Here is a 17,837-nt window from a genome sequence, read left to right on the forward strand (position 1 = left end):
CGCAAACGGCACAGAGCATTGCATTACTCCATTTGTCAATGGAAACAGCAGCCTCACTCACCGCCCGGACAGAACGCGTGGGGTGCAGCAGGTATTTATGTATCAAAGGGGCAGAGTAGTGTCCGTTTGCCCATGTGCTAGGCCACAGAACCAACCAACCAAAATTAAATTACCAACTTAATTCTACATCCATAGGATGTGTGTGAAGACCAAGGTCATCCCGTGGTTGATCAGTGCAGAACTGGGGCAAGATGGTTCTAAGGAGAAACTTGCCCCAAGAACTTTGAAATATCCAGATTTTCTGTATTAATTTTTGTTCAACTTTTAATTAAAGGCAAACTCTAGTAGGTGGCCAATTCTCCATCAATCTCTTGAAGCAGGTACCATCGCATTGCCAATACTAGCAGCGGTTGTGATCACCTTCCCAGGTTACTTCTTTAGTCTCTTCATCCGGAGAGTGGGAACTCTGTACAGAACAGATGTTTTCCAAAATAAGACAGAGTTTAAAAAAAATAAAATAATAATAATAATAATAATGTGGAGGAGGAAATCCCATCCCCACATCTATTGGATTACAGCACGCAGCCAGCTTCAAGGCCTGGCTCTAGTGTTCTCATGACTTGTTTGGAATCATCTGTCACAGGAAAAGGACAAGGTAAAATGCGGGCAGAGGTACTTTGGAGTCTCATTTAGCACCTCGAACGTATTCTGCTGTTGGTTTGTCTTTACCGGTGACTTCAGCAGTCACGTACATATCGAAACACTGAACAGTCACACCCATTACCCACCAGCCACATGCTCTAAACTGCTACTCTACAGTGGCAACAGGGATATAGCATCAAGAGCAGGAGAAGGAGCAACTACAACCCGAGGCACTGTGTACGATCATGAGCTGGCCTGGGGGATTGGCCCTTTGATCTCGGCTTCCTCACTTTCCCTTCAAGTCCCGCTTCCCAGCCACTGTGCTCACGACGGGAGACAGAACAACGCAGCCGGTCCCCAGCGCACATTCATCTCGGCGTCCCTGATCCAAAGTTCTTCAACATCAACGCAGACTCCCAACGACTTCAAGGGGTGTGGATCAGGCCCGAGCTTCGCAGCAACGGCCCAGCCTGTGGCCATGGTGAGTAGGAAACGGAGTTACCGACCTTAGGTTTCATCCCTCCACCAGACGATGGGCCAGGCTCACCGCCCGTAAGAACAACAATGGCCGTTTTGTTTGTTTGTTTTTATTAACAACTCAGTGCAGGTTTTCAGAGCGCAAATGGTTTATAGACACTTGGTTTTCAGTTGAGCTTCATTACATTTAATTTTTATTCTCTCTTTACTTTTTTTTTTTTTTTACAAAAACAGTTGTAGTTATTAACAGCTGTACATATTCTGCTACATACTTTGGTGTAAAGTTGAGACAGTGTGACTTAGTAACCCTCCGCCTACTTAGCTACACCCAGTTTATCTTTTTTTTTTATTATTATTTAAAAAGCACCAACTTGCAAACAACCATTTTGGGACATTAGCTTGTGGTGTTATTAAAGTGGGAATTGTCACTCAAAGTTCAAAACCCTCTAACCCTTTCCAACTCATTCCAAGCTGGTTGTAAAGTGTGGCTTGTACACTGAAAAGTGACTCTAAATATGGCATTCTCTGGCTCTGTGTTCATTGTTTCTCAATGGATTAATTCACATGGGGGACTGAGAGTCAAGCTGGGTTCATTAGCACTCTCACATTATCACCAGTAATAATGATCCTGCAACTGGAACTTACAAAAATCATTCCGCAGATGATGAGCAGGCCATAAAAGAATCCGTCTCCTTCTGCTATCACACTGCGGAACAATACAAGTGAACAGAAAAGAGTAAAAATGTGTAGCCATTAAAAATAAGCAGATCTGGCTCTCATAGAAAGCAGATTCACTGAACATGGTGCCATCTTTACATAGTCATTTTTCTGCACATAACTGCACTTCAAAAAACCATTCTCTTTTTTAAAAGATGCTTTTTTACTTAAGAGCTTTTTGTGACAGTGCATAACAAATCAAAATTCACACTTTTTTGCATGACAGGCAAGTTTCTTGGAATCAGAGGTGCATCACTACTACTAAGTCTCCTGGGGTGCATACTTTTTGCCTTTGAAATTTCCCTTGTTTTTGTTCTGGGGGGAAAAAAAGTCCAATCTTAATGTGAGACTTTGGGGAAAAAATTCCTATGAAGTTTACTTTCACCCCCAAATCTATATTCTCCCCCACCCCAAACCAATAGCTACTGCTGGAGGGTACTGCTGACTACTTGCAATTCAGACGTGATGCTGAATGGACGTCCAAGAACAGAAAGTTAAAGAACATCTCCAACTTCATTGTCCGTTTCTTCTTTTGTACTATCGCTTTCAAACAGGTAGTTTTCACCGTAACCCTAATTATTTTTGACCAGATTAAAATCAAAAATTAAAAAATAATCCATAAAAATGTAGTATAAAAATTCTCTTCCATATGCTACAATACAGGGTGAGCACTTCTGCTACACAAATACTTTTATTTCCTGTTGATTTATTTAACCTTTTAGTACAAAATGTTGATACACCGGCCTGTGTGGGGATGGGTTTTCCTCCGATGGAACCAATATACCAAAAGTGACAAGACCATAAAGCCACGGACCCCTACCAGAGACAGCCCCTCGCCCCCACCTCACACAAACCCTACTTGTTAGTAAACTTTTTTTAAAAAAAGAATTGTATTTTAAAGGTTATCCATTCTAATTCTTGACTTTCATTTGAATACAAAACACATAAGTTGCTACTCTCTTTCGCGGCTCCCTGAGCTGAATTTTACTAGGTTTTCTTTGAAATTATTCCTCATCATTTATGTCCGAAGATCAAGAAGGGCTTGAGCAGAAGTGTCTTAGAACATGGACTTCCTGTTTTCTTCAAACATATGAGCACAAAAATCCATAGAAAAATGTGATTGTTTTGCCGATGTCACATCAGTAGCTGAAGATCTGACCAATTTCACTTCAGTCCATACAGTGTTCAAACATTTGACTAACACACTGAACAATTCACATGTACGACAGTAGGAACAACTTTCACCAGTGGACATCTCTGCTCAATCTGGTTACAAGCTGCAGGTCAAAGTAGTATCTCAAATGGATACTTTTGGGGGGAGGGAGGGAATTGCCACCACCAAACCCATCAGTGGAATACAATTACAGCAGACAAAAAAAAATAAAATAAAAAATACACAACTAGTGTACCAGGAGGATTAACCTCACCCTTTCAGTTCTATTTACTAGTCCGTTATTTACATTTTTCACAAGTCTTATATAGAGCGCAAAAAAAAAAAAAAAAAAGTCACAATAAAAAATAAGTCCTTTATAGTGCCACCAAAGCGCAGACAAAAGAACAACAACAAAAACCCTAAAACCCAAACAAAACCTGTTTAGGGCTTCAATGTGTGCCGTATTCACAGACCTCCGAATAAATCCAGATATGCCACGGCTTCAAATAAAAATTGCTGAAACGCATCAGTCCATGTACATTCCTCGGAGTCCATGAAGATCCACATTACACAGCCTGGCAGGAAACACTCTCAATGCATGGCTGCTCTCCTTTCCTTTCCCTACATCCTTCAGGATTTTGCCATTGTCTTGTCAGACTCGAGCCTAATATTCAGAGTTGACAGTCCTGTTAAAATCCTTGTTTAATAGATGACCTCATAGACTGTGGCCTTCTTGTCACCAGAGCCTGTAACAATGTATTTGTCATCTGCTGAAATGTCACAACTTAAGACAGAGGAGGATTCTTTCGACTGGAAAAGGGAGGAAAAAAAACAAAACAGAAAAATCAGTTCACATTCTAGATCTTCCATTTTCAACTGCAGCTGACTAAGGAGAAATGCTTCTTTGTGATGAGACAGTTACTGTTATTTACATGCAAAACAGTGATAAATTTTAAGTTGTGGATGCATCAAAATACACTTTTCTGTCAAGTTCCTTTCAGCCACATTCACTATCAGTCATTTTTAGCCAGTGGGTTCTCCTCCCAGCTCCACACGTTTTCTGTGAGACACTGACAGGACGGCTTGCAGACATCCCTGGCCTTACTGCGGAAGAGCGGGATGTTACATCTGCCCCTCTTCCTGCGGTAGGTGATCCCCGTTTTTAGTTTCTGTACCTTCCGAACTACACAGACAATGGTGTTAGCCCCGTGCTTGCAGACCCGAGGTTACTCTCAAACCCGGCTCGCTGCAGAGCAGTATTTAATGTTGCTCTGCGGCTGTAATGGCTCTCCCCATTGCACGGCTGGTACAAGAGGGACAGACATTCGAAAGGCCCAAGCAAGAGCGCCCTCTTACCTGGAATATGCTTGCTCCATATGGCGTTCTCCAGGCATTGAGAAGATTATCTTTTCCTGTACTCACAAACCATTTACCTAAAACAAAGCACGGCGTCAGTTCCCCCACATCAGGGCAGGTCAGACACAAAAGCTGCAACTTATATTGTGTAGGTTAGTTTCACAATGGGAACATTATTCCAACGGTGGGGCTTTTCTGAGCCAAGCCTCTGTCAGCTCCCAAGCAGGAGATTATTAGTGACTGTGAAATCAATGCATGCACGGTAGGGAAGGTCACGCACTGCCCCTCTCCATTTCTGAGCTGAGCACACATATAGGAACAATTCCTACCAATGAAAAGGTCTGGCAGAATCCTGGCAAGTGATACTACGTTTCCTTGTATTTGCTATCTACATATGTACCAGCGTGGGATTATAGAACAGAAAAGGCCATTTTATTATCATTAGTACCTTTTAATCAACTGCCTTGATAAAGTTACCACCACCATTTGCTGGCCTTGTCACTTCAGAAGGCAATTGGCTTGTCTTTGAGGATAGCAGCAAACCGAGGTAGCTTAAAATGTGCAATTTTTAGTTAGACGATTCACCACTCCTAAGCCTTGGCTTCCAATCAGTGCATTTTCCCTCTGCTTTGGTTAGCGAATTAATGTGTGGGCAGGACTTTGATTCACACAGTTTTCAGTGATATTGCTTAGCACGTCACACCTTCAGTCCAGTTGAGCAGGGAGGTTGTTTTACAACTGGAACCTACAATTTAACCATCCTCCTTACAAATCCTATTGGAAGTCATTTACACATGGACCAAATGTATACAATCTCTTATGGAAGTGCTCAGGATAGTGGTTCAGAGAGGTCCCAATTCAGCCGGGGCTTACCCACATGCCCAACTTTGAACACACAAGCAGCCCTGTTAAAGTCAATGGGGCCAGAGCTCTTAACTAAGCCAGAGGTAACTTACCACAGTAGGCAAATTTCAGAGAAAGGACGCAGCTCTCATGCAGGTGAAGCTGGTATTTATCCGGTTTGGTGTGGTGCAACACCTCGACGTTACTGCTCTCCATGCCCACCGCAAGCCACTCACCGGTGGGGCAGTAACCCAGCGAGAAGATCTAAAGGGATATTCAAACAGTCTTAGAACGGTCGTTCATCTCCTCACCAGCCAATCAGCTTCCTGGATTTGCCCAACCTTCCGCAACCCACCTTGCTACAGACATGGGTTTTTGCAAGGAGAAAAGGGACCGGACTCACAGGCTGTGCTGGAGACCACCAGGGTGTTCATTTCCCCAGAGCGCTGCCATGGTAGGCTCAGATGCATGGCATGCTTCTCGACCTGGCCCATGCAGCAGGCCGCAGCCATGCTGGGGTCACTGTCACAACAAGGAAGTAGCCGAGACAGCTACTCGGATGGCCACGTCACAACTGGCACCAATCAGCTAGGGTCCAAACTCACGCCATCAACTGTCCCACAGCTTTTAGTCATCGCAGACCTCACCCAGATTTAAACAAGCGATCTCGAGGCGAAGATTTCTGTAGCTGGAGCTCCCTAGTCCCCTAAGAATGCCTCTCCTTGGTTGCTGAAGTGAGAGTCTTTTCCTCCTGACTGAGTACTGCCCTGTATATGACTAGTCCTAAACTAACAACAACAGAAATAACTGCACACTTCGGGGCTGGCAGCAACACAAGTCCGGTTCCATACAATGAATTTCCCCCACCCCAGAAGAGTACACATTTTCCATCACCACCCAAAGCTACAAATTCTTTGAGCCCTGGTCACAGGGAGTCCAGGAGCAGTAATTGCTGAGGAAAACTGTGTACATAACATATAAATTGATCTACTTAAATGAAAGGGGGAGGGGGGGAAAATCAATGGAGAATTATCCAGGAAACCACAGGCCCTTTCTCCCATACTCCTATGCACACTCAGAATCTTAGTAACCAGGAACTAAACACTGATTATCCTGTTTTTCCTAACTTAAGCTTCAGTGCAATTAAATACAAGACTAAGCATCTGCCACTGCTGGATTTGCCATGGCTTCTGCAGCCAGGCGTTACTGACTCCAGCTCTGTTGAAAGCCGAGGATCAATACAAAAGGCACATCATGAAACAGGAACTTTTTATTTAAACACACACAGATTTGTTCAGAGGGAGATTCTGGTACCTCGGTCGATGGAGCTGGAGTGGGTCAGGAGCACGGTTTCCCTGGAATGGCAGAAAATTCCCTGCTCTTCATTTATAGTCTTGTGCTATTCCAAGTTCCAGTAGAACTGAATAAAAATTAGGGCCTCTATGCGCTCTCCTATACTGGGGGGCACACATGCCCTGGGTTGATATTAAATGTGTGTCCTGGCTACTACAACTGACAGCAAGATCGACGACTCAAAACAAAAGTGGTTTGGTGAGTTTGGAAGGATTCTGCTTCAATCACCTAAGCTACTGACATTTCCAGTCCAACAAAACCAGGACCCACATGAACAAACGACAAGAGATTTTTCTTCTTTTGAATCTAGCACTGTAGCCTCAAATGCAACCTGCTCCAGGGACAGGTTTCCAGCCAGAGTATTTATGGAGGTGGACAGAATGCGTCTTTCCAGCATTTCCCAACGTAGGAAAACTCTGCCTGGAAAGCAGCAAGATTAACTGGGCTTTAAGTCCTGCCTGTTCATGGCCTGGAAGCCACAGCAGCACTGACTGCATGGCATCAGGCTAGCCAGATTCCCAATGCCAAGCGTTAATACAGTGGGAACTCCTGACAGACAGTGCCTGGGGCTTAGCAGCTGAGACTCTCATTCAGCAGAACAGTCAGAAATGCATTGTTTCTATTCCCTTATCAGGCACTTACAAGTTTAACTAGCGATATGGGGTCTGGGGGAACTGACGTGCAGTGACAATAGCCGCCCAGCCTCAGGTATTTGGAGTAAGCCTCCGACTACTGGGCGTTCAGTTAAATAGAAACTTGAAATCCCATAGGAAGTTGGGAATTCATATCACTTACTGCAGCAGCAGACCTGGTTAATCCAGCAGGGGTTTGCTTACCATTAAGACAACAGCATTTACCAACAGTAAAATCTGAGGTACCAGTTTACCCCTAAAGAGGTAATCCAATGAAATTAACAGGCAGCATGTTTAGAGCAAACAAAAGAAGTGCTTCTTCACCCAACGCACAGTCAACCTGTGGAACTCCTTGCCAAGGGAGTGGCAAAGGCCAAAAGTATAAGAGGGTTAAAAAAGAATTAGATAAATTCATGGAGGATAGATCCATCAATGGTTATTAGCCAAGATAGTCAGGGACACAACTCCATGCTCTGGGTGTCCCTAAACCTCTGACTGCTAGAAACTGGGACTGGACAGCAGGGAATGGATTATCCAATAAATTGCCCAGTTCTGTTCATTCCCCCGAAGCATCTGGCACCTGACATTGTCATAGACAGAGTACCGCACTAGATGGACCACTGGTCTGACCCAGTGTGACCAGTCTCATGTTCCGAACTATGGCAATTGTTGGCACCTGTTGACAAATGCTGTCTTCTTAACGGCAACCACTGCTCATGTCACTGACTTATTGACAAAGGAACAACCACGCTGTTTAATTTAGACATCGCTAGTCTGTACACTAACAAGGAAAAGCATCATTCCCCTCCCACCCACAGCCCACTAGGTACACAAACCTTCAAGCAACGCAGTCGGGTCTGCCCCACCTTTGTAAGACACCCGAGGTGCCAGAATTGTGGCACCCTCCCATTTAGATTGAGAAGAATATTAAGATGCACCCTGCCAGTTGCCACGGAGACCCTTGAATGACATTTCAACACAGAAGAGATTCAGCCACAAACTCCAGCCAAATACTGGTGATACCAGATAACCTTAAACCCACTGGTTAGCGCATAGCCCACCCTGCTCCGGTATCAGGGCCGAAGGAAAGAAACACCCCATTCATCAGACGCCACAACAAGATGAATTTTGCAGTAGCCCGGTATCAGGCTGTCTTCCCTCCTCTGGAGGCCAAGAGAAACCCAGTGCTTACCTGGGAAGTGAAGTCGTGCTGCTGGAGCTGTCTTCCTTCCCTAAGGTCCCAGGAACGCACCGTGTTGTCCAGACCTCCTGTCCATAATTTTGTACCATCATGCGAGATATCTATGCAGCTTGCGCCATCTGTGTGGCCTTGGAATTGCCTGAGAAACAAAAATCCAACACACAAGAGGAAGGGCTTTAGAAACCTCAACCAAACACAGTTGTGTCTCTCTCAACACTTGTGTTGCTTTGCGTTACATTCAGGGATCAACAACAACCCATCAGTATCTGTACAGTCACTCCAAGGCCAAAACAGTTGCTGATAAGGAAGCTGGATGCCATGTTTATACAAAAGAAAATTGTGCGTGTGAGACGATACAATCTAACAAATGAAGTTGCACAAGTTCCAGTCTGTTCTACAGGCTGAGTACTGGCAGGGACTTAACTGGGGAACGAAGTAGTAGTTCTTTCCCCAGCTCTTCCCACAAAAGCAACCTCTCCCATCTCTCAGAGCTAATGTTTCAGGCGCTGACACCTCCACCGGTTTGCCCTCAGTTCCCATTTTTAAGGTTTCGTAGCAGCTAGAAACTCATTTTTCTTTTTCAGTAAAGCTGAGACTTGAGAACAAGAAGGAAGCTTGAGAGAGATGCCAGTGGACACTGGCGCAGTTTGAGCTCTGATCACTACTTATATATTGCCCCCATAACCTAAACTAACACTATTTCCTTTCACGTGCTGCCAGACTTTCTGCCATCTGTCTTCTTGAACAATTCAAGAGTGTCCAAAAATTAATGTTTTGGTATGAAAAGCACAGAATTCCAAACATCAACCTCACATAGTTTCACACTGGTGTCTTGGCAACATCCATTTCTAAAGACTCACCTAACCAGCGTTTGGTTGTGGAGATCCCACACAGCAATATTGCCGTCGCTGCAACAAGAGAAGCAGACTTTTGCATCAGGACTGATTGCCAGAGCGTAGCATGCTGGGGCAGAGGAGGTCAATTCAGCCTTGATCCTTGGTGTCGGGGATGCCAGGTCCCAGATCGTAAGTGTACTCGCTTCCCCTCCCACAATCAGGGTGCGGCCGTCGGGGAGGAGTTTGCAGGAACGGATGTAGTTGTCTCTGTTCTGCAGGAATAAGTGATGGCGCTACGGTTACTGGGAGGTTCTTGTCCAACACGTCTTGTAACAGGCGTAGGAGAAAGTAAGTGACATTCTTTCTGCATGGTCAGCATGAGCAAGCTCACGATGGTTCGAAGCTAGTCAGACCGGATCAGGTTAGCAAGAGCACAGACACACACTCGCACCCATGGACATATTCCGTCTGCAACTTACCAAACAATCCAGCTGCGAAATGGGACTCTTACTGCCTGGCTGGCTGATATCCCATATCTTCACACATCCCTTTCCTCCGGTGTACACGTGTCTGGTTGGATTGCTAATGGTCACAGCACATACCACCTCCCCGTGACTTAGTGTGTTGATCTGCCGAGCGTGCCTTGGGATGCCGGGGCCAGCCAGGGCGTCATGAGGGAATGGGACCGGCTGCATCTGCCCATCAGCACTTACGTGAAACGAGTAGGCTCTGTAGAGGGAGGACAAAGGCAAGGGGGGGGCGGGGGAGAGGGATTAGGCCAGGAGAGAGGTTTGCACACATGGTACAGAACCCACAGTCATCATGTAGTTGCTTGACTGCTCTGACGTCTGGGCTGTGTGCCACATAGCACGGCAGGACAGACAGCAAGGTCAGACTCCCTTTCCCAGGAAGCACATCCGTCAGTCACTGACTTCCGCGGGGATGTTGAGGGCGCTAAGGAGGCCAGCGTGGATGATCACAATGGTCCCTTCTGGCCTGGGAATCTCTGATGGCCCCTGCAGCTCTGAAAACGGTCCAACTGGGTGCCCTGTGCGCCCAGTGACGTGACTGCCTGCAAACCCGGGGACAAGGCATCAAGCACTTTGGAAGAAGCCACGTATCTTTCGCACCAAGGCCAGGCTGTGCTGATTCTGACCGGGGGGAAGGAGGAGGGAAACCGGACAATGGGCGCATAGAGGAGTAAAGCAGCATGAAAGTGGTGGCGAGGGGAGGGAGCAAACGCCCCGAGTCACCTAACCATAACACAGCATAGGAAGAGAAACGGTGGCTTACGGCTTCCCGCCGGGTATGGACGCAAGGCTTGTGGGGAGACCGGGGCCCCTCATGGGCGGATGCGGGTCAAAGCCGACCTGTAAAACAGACAAATGGCCTCAGATGCTGGCTACTGAATGAAACGTCCCCGCTTCTTACACACACCAGCAGCGATACTGAGCCAACTCCCACGTGGCATTGGAGTGTGTGGAAGGGAACAGAGGAGCTGGGGCTTTCTCCGGCTTTTCGCATTTCACATCACTCCTCATGCCCTTAGGACAGCTGATTAACAATAATAATTCCAGACATATTTCCCCCCCCCCCCCCCCCCCCCCCCCCCCAGAAATGGGAAGCTACTGCCAGGATTACCTAGGGTCTGGGGATCTGCAGGACTAGAGTGGAAATCCAGTGGGAACAGGTGCTCCCCAACGTCCTGCTGCTTCCAGATGGGCAAGGAACCCCAGGGCCAAAGCCAAGGTCCTTTCTCCATGTTCTGATCAGCCCATACTCAGGCAAGCTCCCAACAAGCCTCCAGGAGAGCATGGCTCCAGACTGGTTATAAGTGGGCAGGGACCCCAGGATCTGGCCCCACGAAAACAGACCCTCCTAGCATTGTTTGAAACCTCGGCACCTGATCGCAAGCGGATGATGCTGAGATCAAGACACATGCTCGGATTTACATGCCCCTGCAAACAGGTGCCGGGGCTGGTCCCCAGGGGTGCGGTGCCCTTGCAGGTCCCGCTAACTCCAGTTCAGAGAGAGGCTTCTCTCCCGGTGCCCGCAGACCCCCGGACAGCACATTTAGTCCCAGCATTGAGGTTTGCTGGGTTTACATTGCAGGCGTTGGCACTGAAGCCAGGCTGTTCTCCGAAAGCCCATTAGAGGAGCAGAACCAAAGGCAGCTGTTTGAAAGCATCTGGCTTCATAGCAGTGACTCACTCCACCATCTCCTCCGCCGCCCTCCCCTCTCTCTCTAGTTGTATGATGCTGACCGGGTGGGAGCCCAGAGCTGACTGTTCGCTCCCTACGGGGAGAGCCCAGAGCTCAGCACACCAGCAGCTCTACGGAAGACACCCCCCTCCAACCCCCCCCCAGCGTGACCAAAGAAGGAGCTAAAAGTTCTACGTACAGCTCCAAAGCTCACCATTGGCGATCGGCCATAGGCGGCGGCAGCAGCGGCGCTCATCTGGGGCGGGATGTTGTGGAGCCCGGCGTAGGCCCCTGGGCTCGTCAGAGAGCCGTTCATTTCATGGTGTCCCATCATGGCGAAGGGAGCCGCATAGGGGCCAGTGATGGAGATGGGGGTCCTCAGGGCAGACGCTGGAGAGGAGGAAATTGGCGATCACTAGATTCACCTACCAGGCACCTGGGAAAGTTGTAGCCTGCTAAACTACATCCACAATACCCGAGTCCTTGGGGCTTCCACCCACCCACCCACCCGTGCTCCTGTCTCCCCGGAAACGGGCAGGGACAGGGTGGCTCTAACGAGATGAATGTTAAGTCACAAACTAGCAGCATGTGGTGGGTGAAGAGCTGGGGAGCTCCACCTGCCAGAGGAAGGGCTCTGCCACGCTTGGCTCCAGCCTCCCCAGCACGTTTTAGTGACATGGCAGCACAAGGCCGCTGTTTTGACGCCACGGCAACAGAGACTACAATGCGGCTGACTCGGTATCACTGCCATAAACCATCGAACTCTCTGGCATTTAGCATGTAGGAGGCGAGGCCCCAGTCAGAGTCAGGGCCGCACTGCACTCGCAATCACAGAGCAAATCCTGGCCTCTCCCCCAAAGAGCCGACCACTCTAGGAGCACATACCCAATGGGTCCATGCCCGCTGGTTTGCCCGGCATAGACCGAAGGCCTGGAGTGGTACTCGTCCCAGGAGTTGGGGCTTCGTTCCTTGGCGTCGGAGTGTTTGATTTGAGCCCAGGCGTGGATGATTTGTCATTCTGGCCAGAAAGAAAAAAACCCAAGAAGAGATGTGGCTTAGTGATTAGCACAAAGAGACCCCTCTCCTTTCACTGCGTCTTGCTGCCCTGCCTTCAGTGCAGGAGGGGCTCCTCACAGAAAGGTGCGTGCCAGGCTCGAGCTCACTGACTGGAGGCGTAATCCAGGGAGGACAAGGCAGCGTGTCGTCGTCACGGAGTTCACAGGGTCATGTGAAAGGCCGGTCTCTCGGGACGACGACACGCTGCCTTGTCCTCACTGGGGTTTTGCCTCAAGCCAGCGAGCTCGAGCGCACCTTTCCCTTGGGAAGACATGGCCGAGAGGTTTAGACACCACATGACCAACCTCCTTCCAAAGGTAGAGGCAGCCCCAGCCCTCCCCGCAGCCCCTCGCTGCCGCATACTGGGCACTAATCCACCTACATGGCCCAGGTCTTTAGTCTTCGAGGACGGCGTACTGCTGGATGAGGCGACGGAGGCAGGGCTGTTTGGAGCATCTTTCTTCAGCCCTCGGGTTTTGTCTATCCCGTTCTCAGGCGGCGAGTGGGCTGGGCTGACACGGGGTGTAGCTGGATCCTAAAGACAAGACGGCATTTAGCACCTGCCCAGTGGCAGAGGAGGGGGAAAGCTTTCAAGTACCCGCTTGTCACTGTTTTCAAAGCGCAGGAGGGCCATGGCCATGCTGACCACACAATTCTTTGTTTCACATGTTGTCGTTGCACTCAGATACAGCGGAAAGAGCCTGAGTTTAAGGTAGCCCAAAGAGAGCGCGTTTAAACTAAAGGGGGAAATGGACTGGCTGTGGGAGGGGACACAGCTCCTTTCACTTCTGGGCTTTAGTTCAAAGCCGATGATAAAGCAGTAGCCCATGTGAAAAGAGCTAGGGTAGGAGGGGCCTCAACACAACGCATAGCGACTGGGCGTCCGCACCACAGACGCATTGACAAGTCTGACTGATCAGCGCCTCATCAGGGCTAAGCCAGGACAGGCCTAGGAACAGGGCAGCCTTCTCCAGCTCAGGACTGGGCCTACCCCCGCCACAGCTATCCCTGGCCTGTGGGGATACAGTACTCGGGTCTCAATATGGCCGCTCTTGGAAAGAAAAAGGAGGCAGAGAAAGGCCAGGCCAGGCCTCCTGGCACCAGACCGTGCATTGTGATGGAGATTTAGGGCCTGCATACCAAATCTGGTGCCTCAATCCAAACTCTCCCCCCCAAAAAGTCAGCTTTAAATCAGAGCGAAAGCAGCAGCCTTGCAAAGCGACACCCACACTCACCTCATTGGAGACGTCGACCACCAGGTCATCGCTCTTGTCACCGTCGCTGTCCTGAAACACACAGCAAGTCATGCTACTGCGAGAGGAAGTCAGGGGTAGCATTTTCAAAAGGGATTCTGGAGCCTAGAGCTCATTCAAAGTCAACTGGACTTCAGTGCTTTTGAAAACTGTAGCCAAGACGACTATAAAGAAGTCCCTAACAGAAGGAGCTCTCTTATCCCGCACTACGAGATTGTTTCCCCCATGTTACACCATCTGGCTGGAACACCTCGTTTTCAGACACACACAAGTGTTAAGTGAATACCAAGAAAAGCTCTTCTGACTTACATAGCGGCTCATGCTGTCCTTCTCCTCCGCTTTCCGCTTTTTGGCGTCGATGCTGTAGTCTGTAGAACTCCTGTGTTTCTCACTAGCTCTCAGGCTGTCTGATGGCGAGACAGAATTATTCTGGAATCAGAAAAAAAATCCAGGAAGGTGTTCAGCTCCACATTAAATGGATTATCACAATCTGAAGGGATTTCAGAAGTGGCAGCTTTTAAAACACAGCTAAAACTTTCTTTGAACAGGGGTGAGTCTTAAAGGCAGACCTTTGACCTCCATGGCCAGGGACCTGCCCGTTTGAGTGCCCTTCTCCTCAGGCCATGCTGCACCAACAGAGGGGCTTGCTCCTACCCCCATCCCCTCCCCAGGTCAGAAGAGGTGGGCACTACAGCTTTCTCCACTTGGGAACCCACTCTGGCTCTGACGCTATGCAGACTTTGGCAGGTGAGCAGCCCGGCTAGCCCTGACCATCCGACACTACTGAGCTCTACACAGAGAGCAAGACAACGAAGCCTGAAGCTGCGCCATGACATTGACTGTAGGGTAGGACTATGGACCGTTGTTTTGAGCTTTTCAATGACCAGGGCCCCGATCCTGCAAACAGCTCCATGTGGTCAGACCCTGACCTGCATGGAGCCCCTTGGACATGAGCAGGGCTTTGTGAGGGGAACGAGGGTTGGTCAGTGCAGAGCACAGCTTTGTGGCATAGCTTGCTGAGTTTCGAGTGCATTTAAAATGGTTCATGGGAGGGAGGGGATGTTAACATCCTTATTTAAAATTTAAAAAGAAAAATGGCAGTCGTATTTCTCCAAGGTAGCTTCTGCAGTTGATTGCAGGTGGTAAGAAGTTAAAAAAAAGAGAGAGAGCGAGCGCGCTCACCAAAACTAGCCAGTACTTGGGAACTCATTTCTGCTAACATGCAAGTACGTGAATAACTTTCCTCTGGCTAGTAGCCCCACTGAAGTCCTCACACTCAATTATGTGCACGAGGTTACTGACTTGCTAAAGGGTTTGCAGTGTCCTACTGATGAAGTTATGCATTCTGGGTGAAAGTCTGGTCCCCATTAGTGGCAGAATTCTCATAGAATTCAATGGAGCCAGGATTTCATCTGCTGGGTTTATTAGAAGGCAAACTGCAAAAAAAGTCAACACGCTGCACTGGAACTGTTTTACATCAACTGCAACTGGACCACGTTGGGAACCGACCTCTGCCAAGCCACAAGCTATGCAGAAAAGATTTTTAAAATAAACATTGACATGATGTCAATATGTTCACGTGGTCAGGTTGGTGGGCTTTTTGTTTTGTTTTTCCTCTAAGCAACAGCATCCGATCTCAGAAAACATCACTCAATACGTCTGCGATTCCAACAAGGCCTCTTGCAGGCCAAGTGTTAGCTAAGAGCAAAAATGGCAGCGCGAAGCCGCCTTCGGAGAGCAGAATTTAGCCTGGAAAAAAACGGCTACTTAGCCTTAACTACAGCAGTGCCAACTGGGGATGTTCTCATAGAGCCGCAATTCAATTAGTTTCTACAAGCTGCAGCAGAAATTACCATCATTTCATTTCTTAGAGGAGTGCCTGCCACCCCATGCTACATAGAAATGTTTTTAAGCTCCTCTGCTTCCTTTTCTTTGGTGTCTGAAAAGGAGAACTAAAGCAGTTCATGTTTCTCCTCAGTACCCAATAAGCAGCTTTGGATAACACCAGGGCCTTTCTTCTCAGGCAGTCATGCTGAAAAAGCTCGCAGCTACCAGAGAATCATGTCAAGCATTTAGAGGCATCGATCCATTCAGCTGTTTCTTGGCGCACTGCCAAGAAACTAAATATTTTTTATTGCTCAGGCTAGGAAATATGAATGAAGCTAGTTTTGCTTATAGTTCATATTAAATCCCCAACGGGAACATTTTCCCAATTCCAAAGAAAAAGGAGCCCAAACATTTTTATCTTTCGTACAAAACCCTCCCTGACCGCTCCCTACAACCTTAACAAGCAACTTAATGATGGCCAATCCCTCCCTTCAGCCCCCCTTAAACGGCACTTTTATTTCCATCTGCATTTGACTCTCAAAAGGCCCATTTGTGGTCTCTGCACTGTGAAAGTCGGCTATGCACGGATGACAGGAAATCAGTGCAAAGTGAAGACTCAACTGTTTTTTGTCCTGCCAGCTTTTCTTTTAAACAGAAAGCATTGTGTACCTTGGGATAAGGCCCAAAGCAAGGACGGGGGGTGGGAGAGAGAGAGGAGGGGATAGAATTAAAGAGGACTGAGGATGGGGGTGGACTGTTCTTTAACCAAAAAAATAAAGAAAAAAAAAATAAGTGAGGCAGCAGGTTTGTTGGTTTTGCATGGGCAGAAACTCTCTCTCTGGAATCATCTTCCCTTTTTCTTGCCAAACACCAGAGTGTCTTCTAAGATGCAACCAAGTCAAAACAAGAATTAAACAAAAAGCTGCTAGAGGCAACAATTGCCCACAACCATTACTATTTAGATGGTTAGTTAACTGCTTGACCTTCCAAGTCCTACTTAACACAATGTAATAGCCAAAGCCATCCCAACAGATTAGATGACCCAAGATAATAGAACAGTGATCAGGAATAAAATAGCTTTCCTAATCGCTGAAGGAGTTTTATGCCTACAGACTTGACTGCACTCATTCACAAAGCTTATTCAATTGAAACAGAATCTTAAAGCTGTGCGGCAATCAAAAAGATTTAAACCAAATCTCATAACTGGCATACAGAAAGCGTACTGGCCAGACAATGTGCATTTGCTGAATGTTTACTTCAGCAGAATCGAAGCGGAACATAGTCAGAGTCAAACAAAAAATTCTATTTTAGTTAGCACCACCCATATGATTTGGGGGGGGGGGGGGGCCAAAAAAGATCACTCGAGAGTCTAAACCCGGAAGTCTGCTTTTAAAAACAATAGATAAATTAAAAAAGCACAGCGATCAGAAACCAAGATAAAAAAAGAAAAAGAAAAAAAAAAGAAAAAGAACATAACAGAACTTACTGCATTTGAGTCTCGCTCTGTTAGGAATGAGGCCCGTGTCAGAGGTAAGGTCCCAGCCAAGATAAGGAGAAGACAGAAAAATAAAACAAGTTCAAATAAGTCTTAACAGAAAATAAACCTCGCAGTTCCTCATCACGTAGAGACTTCTGGCTTAATTCAATCAAACCATTTCTGGCTCTTTTCATTTTAAATTAGTTTCTCTTGCCCAATCACACACCCCCAATATCCCCCCCCCCTTTTTTTTTTGTCTAAGTGAATTATATGGCAAAATAAACAGTGTCTAAAGGGAAATGCATTGAAATACAAAGAGAAATGGCAGGAACTAAACTATTTACACACGGTAAGTCATAAATCCAGGAGGAGAAGACACTGAACATCCAGACTCATCCTCTTTGTAGAATTACAAAGATAAGTGTTGCCACTTTAAAGGGATGTGGTCAGAGGTTTAGTCATTAATTTATACATAAATAGTCCCTTTCTCCCCCTAGATCGCCTGACAATTTAAACTCATGTAGAAAAAATGAATGTAATTTGATAATAACTTTCAAGAATTTTTTCCTGAAGCTTTCACCGGGAAAAAATACCCACGACAATGAAACCTCCTAGGTTAGTAGAAGCACAAGATAACTATTCTAAAAGTTGATACATCTAGGGGGAAGAGACCTGAGACCGTGACATATTAATAGAGAGCAGAGACGCGTGGAACTCCTCCAGCACTGTACTGGTTTGTACTTGACTGGATGCCACCATTTTTTGTTCTACAAAGATTCTCTTATTATCTCTAGTGATTAAAAAAAATGACT

The 17,837-nt window shown here is 47.2% G+C and overlaps 1 protein-coding gene across 9 annotated transcripts in view; it reads right to left on the minus strand.

The window, feature by feature from the left end:
• Positions 1–1,328: 1,328 nt before the first annotated feature.
• The window catches only part of TLE3 (TLE family member 3, transcriptional corepressor), a 47,195-nt gene continuing 30,686 nt past the window's right edge, over positions 1,329–17,837 (minus strand). For 4 of the 9 annotated variants that reach the window (XM_034783330.1, XM_034783329.1, XM_034783326.1 and 1 more), the window contains exons 8-20: positions 17,035–17,051; positions 14,031–14,150; positions 13,704–13,754; positions 12,851–13,003; positions 12,298–12,430; positions 11,612–11,802; positions 10,504–10,580; positions 9,690–9,939; positions 9,235–9,482; positions 8,366–8,513; positions 5,302–5,452; positions 4,346–4,422; positions 1,329–3,799 (exon numbers count right to left, since the gene is read on the minus strand). In XM_034783330.1, coding sequence (XP_034639221.1) covers positions 3,692–3,799; positions 4,346–4,422; positions 5,302–5,452; positions 8,366–8,513; positions 9,235–9,482; positions 9,690–9,939; positions 10,504–10,580; positions 11,612–11,802; positions 12,298–12,430; positions 12,851–13,003; positions 13,704–13,754; positions 14,031–14,150; positions 17,035–17,051 — 1,724 coding nt within the window. In that variant the 3' untranslated portion in view covers positions 1,329–3,691. Of the gene's footprint in view, positions 3,800–4,345; positions 4,423–5,301; positions 5,453–8,365; positions 8,514–9,230; positions 9,483–9,689; positions 9,940–10,503; positions 10,581–11,611; positions 11,803–12,297; positions 12,431–12,850; positions 13,004–13,703; positions 13,755–14,030; positions 14,151–17,034; positions 17,052–17,837 lie in introns of those variants that run through there. The other 5 variants (XM_034783332.1, XM_034783331.1, XM_034783327.1 and 2 more) reach the window with 3 other exon arrangements.

This window comes from Trachemys scripta, chromosome 10, assembly GCF_013100865.1.
Source record: "Trachemys scripta elegans isolate TJP31775 chromosome 10, CAS_Tse_1.0, whole genome shotgun sequence".
NCBI lineage: Eukaryota > Metazoa > Chordata > Testudines > Emydidae > Trachemys > Trachemys scripta.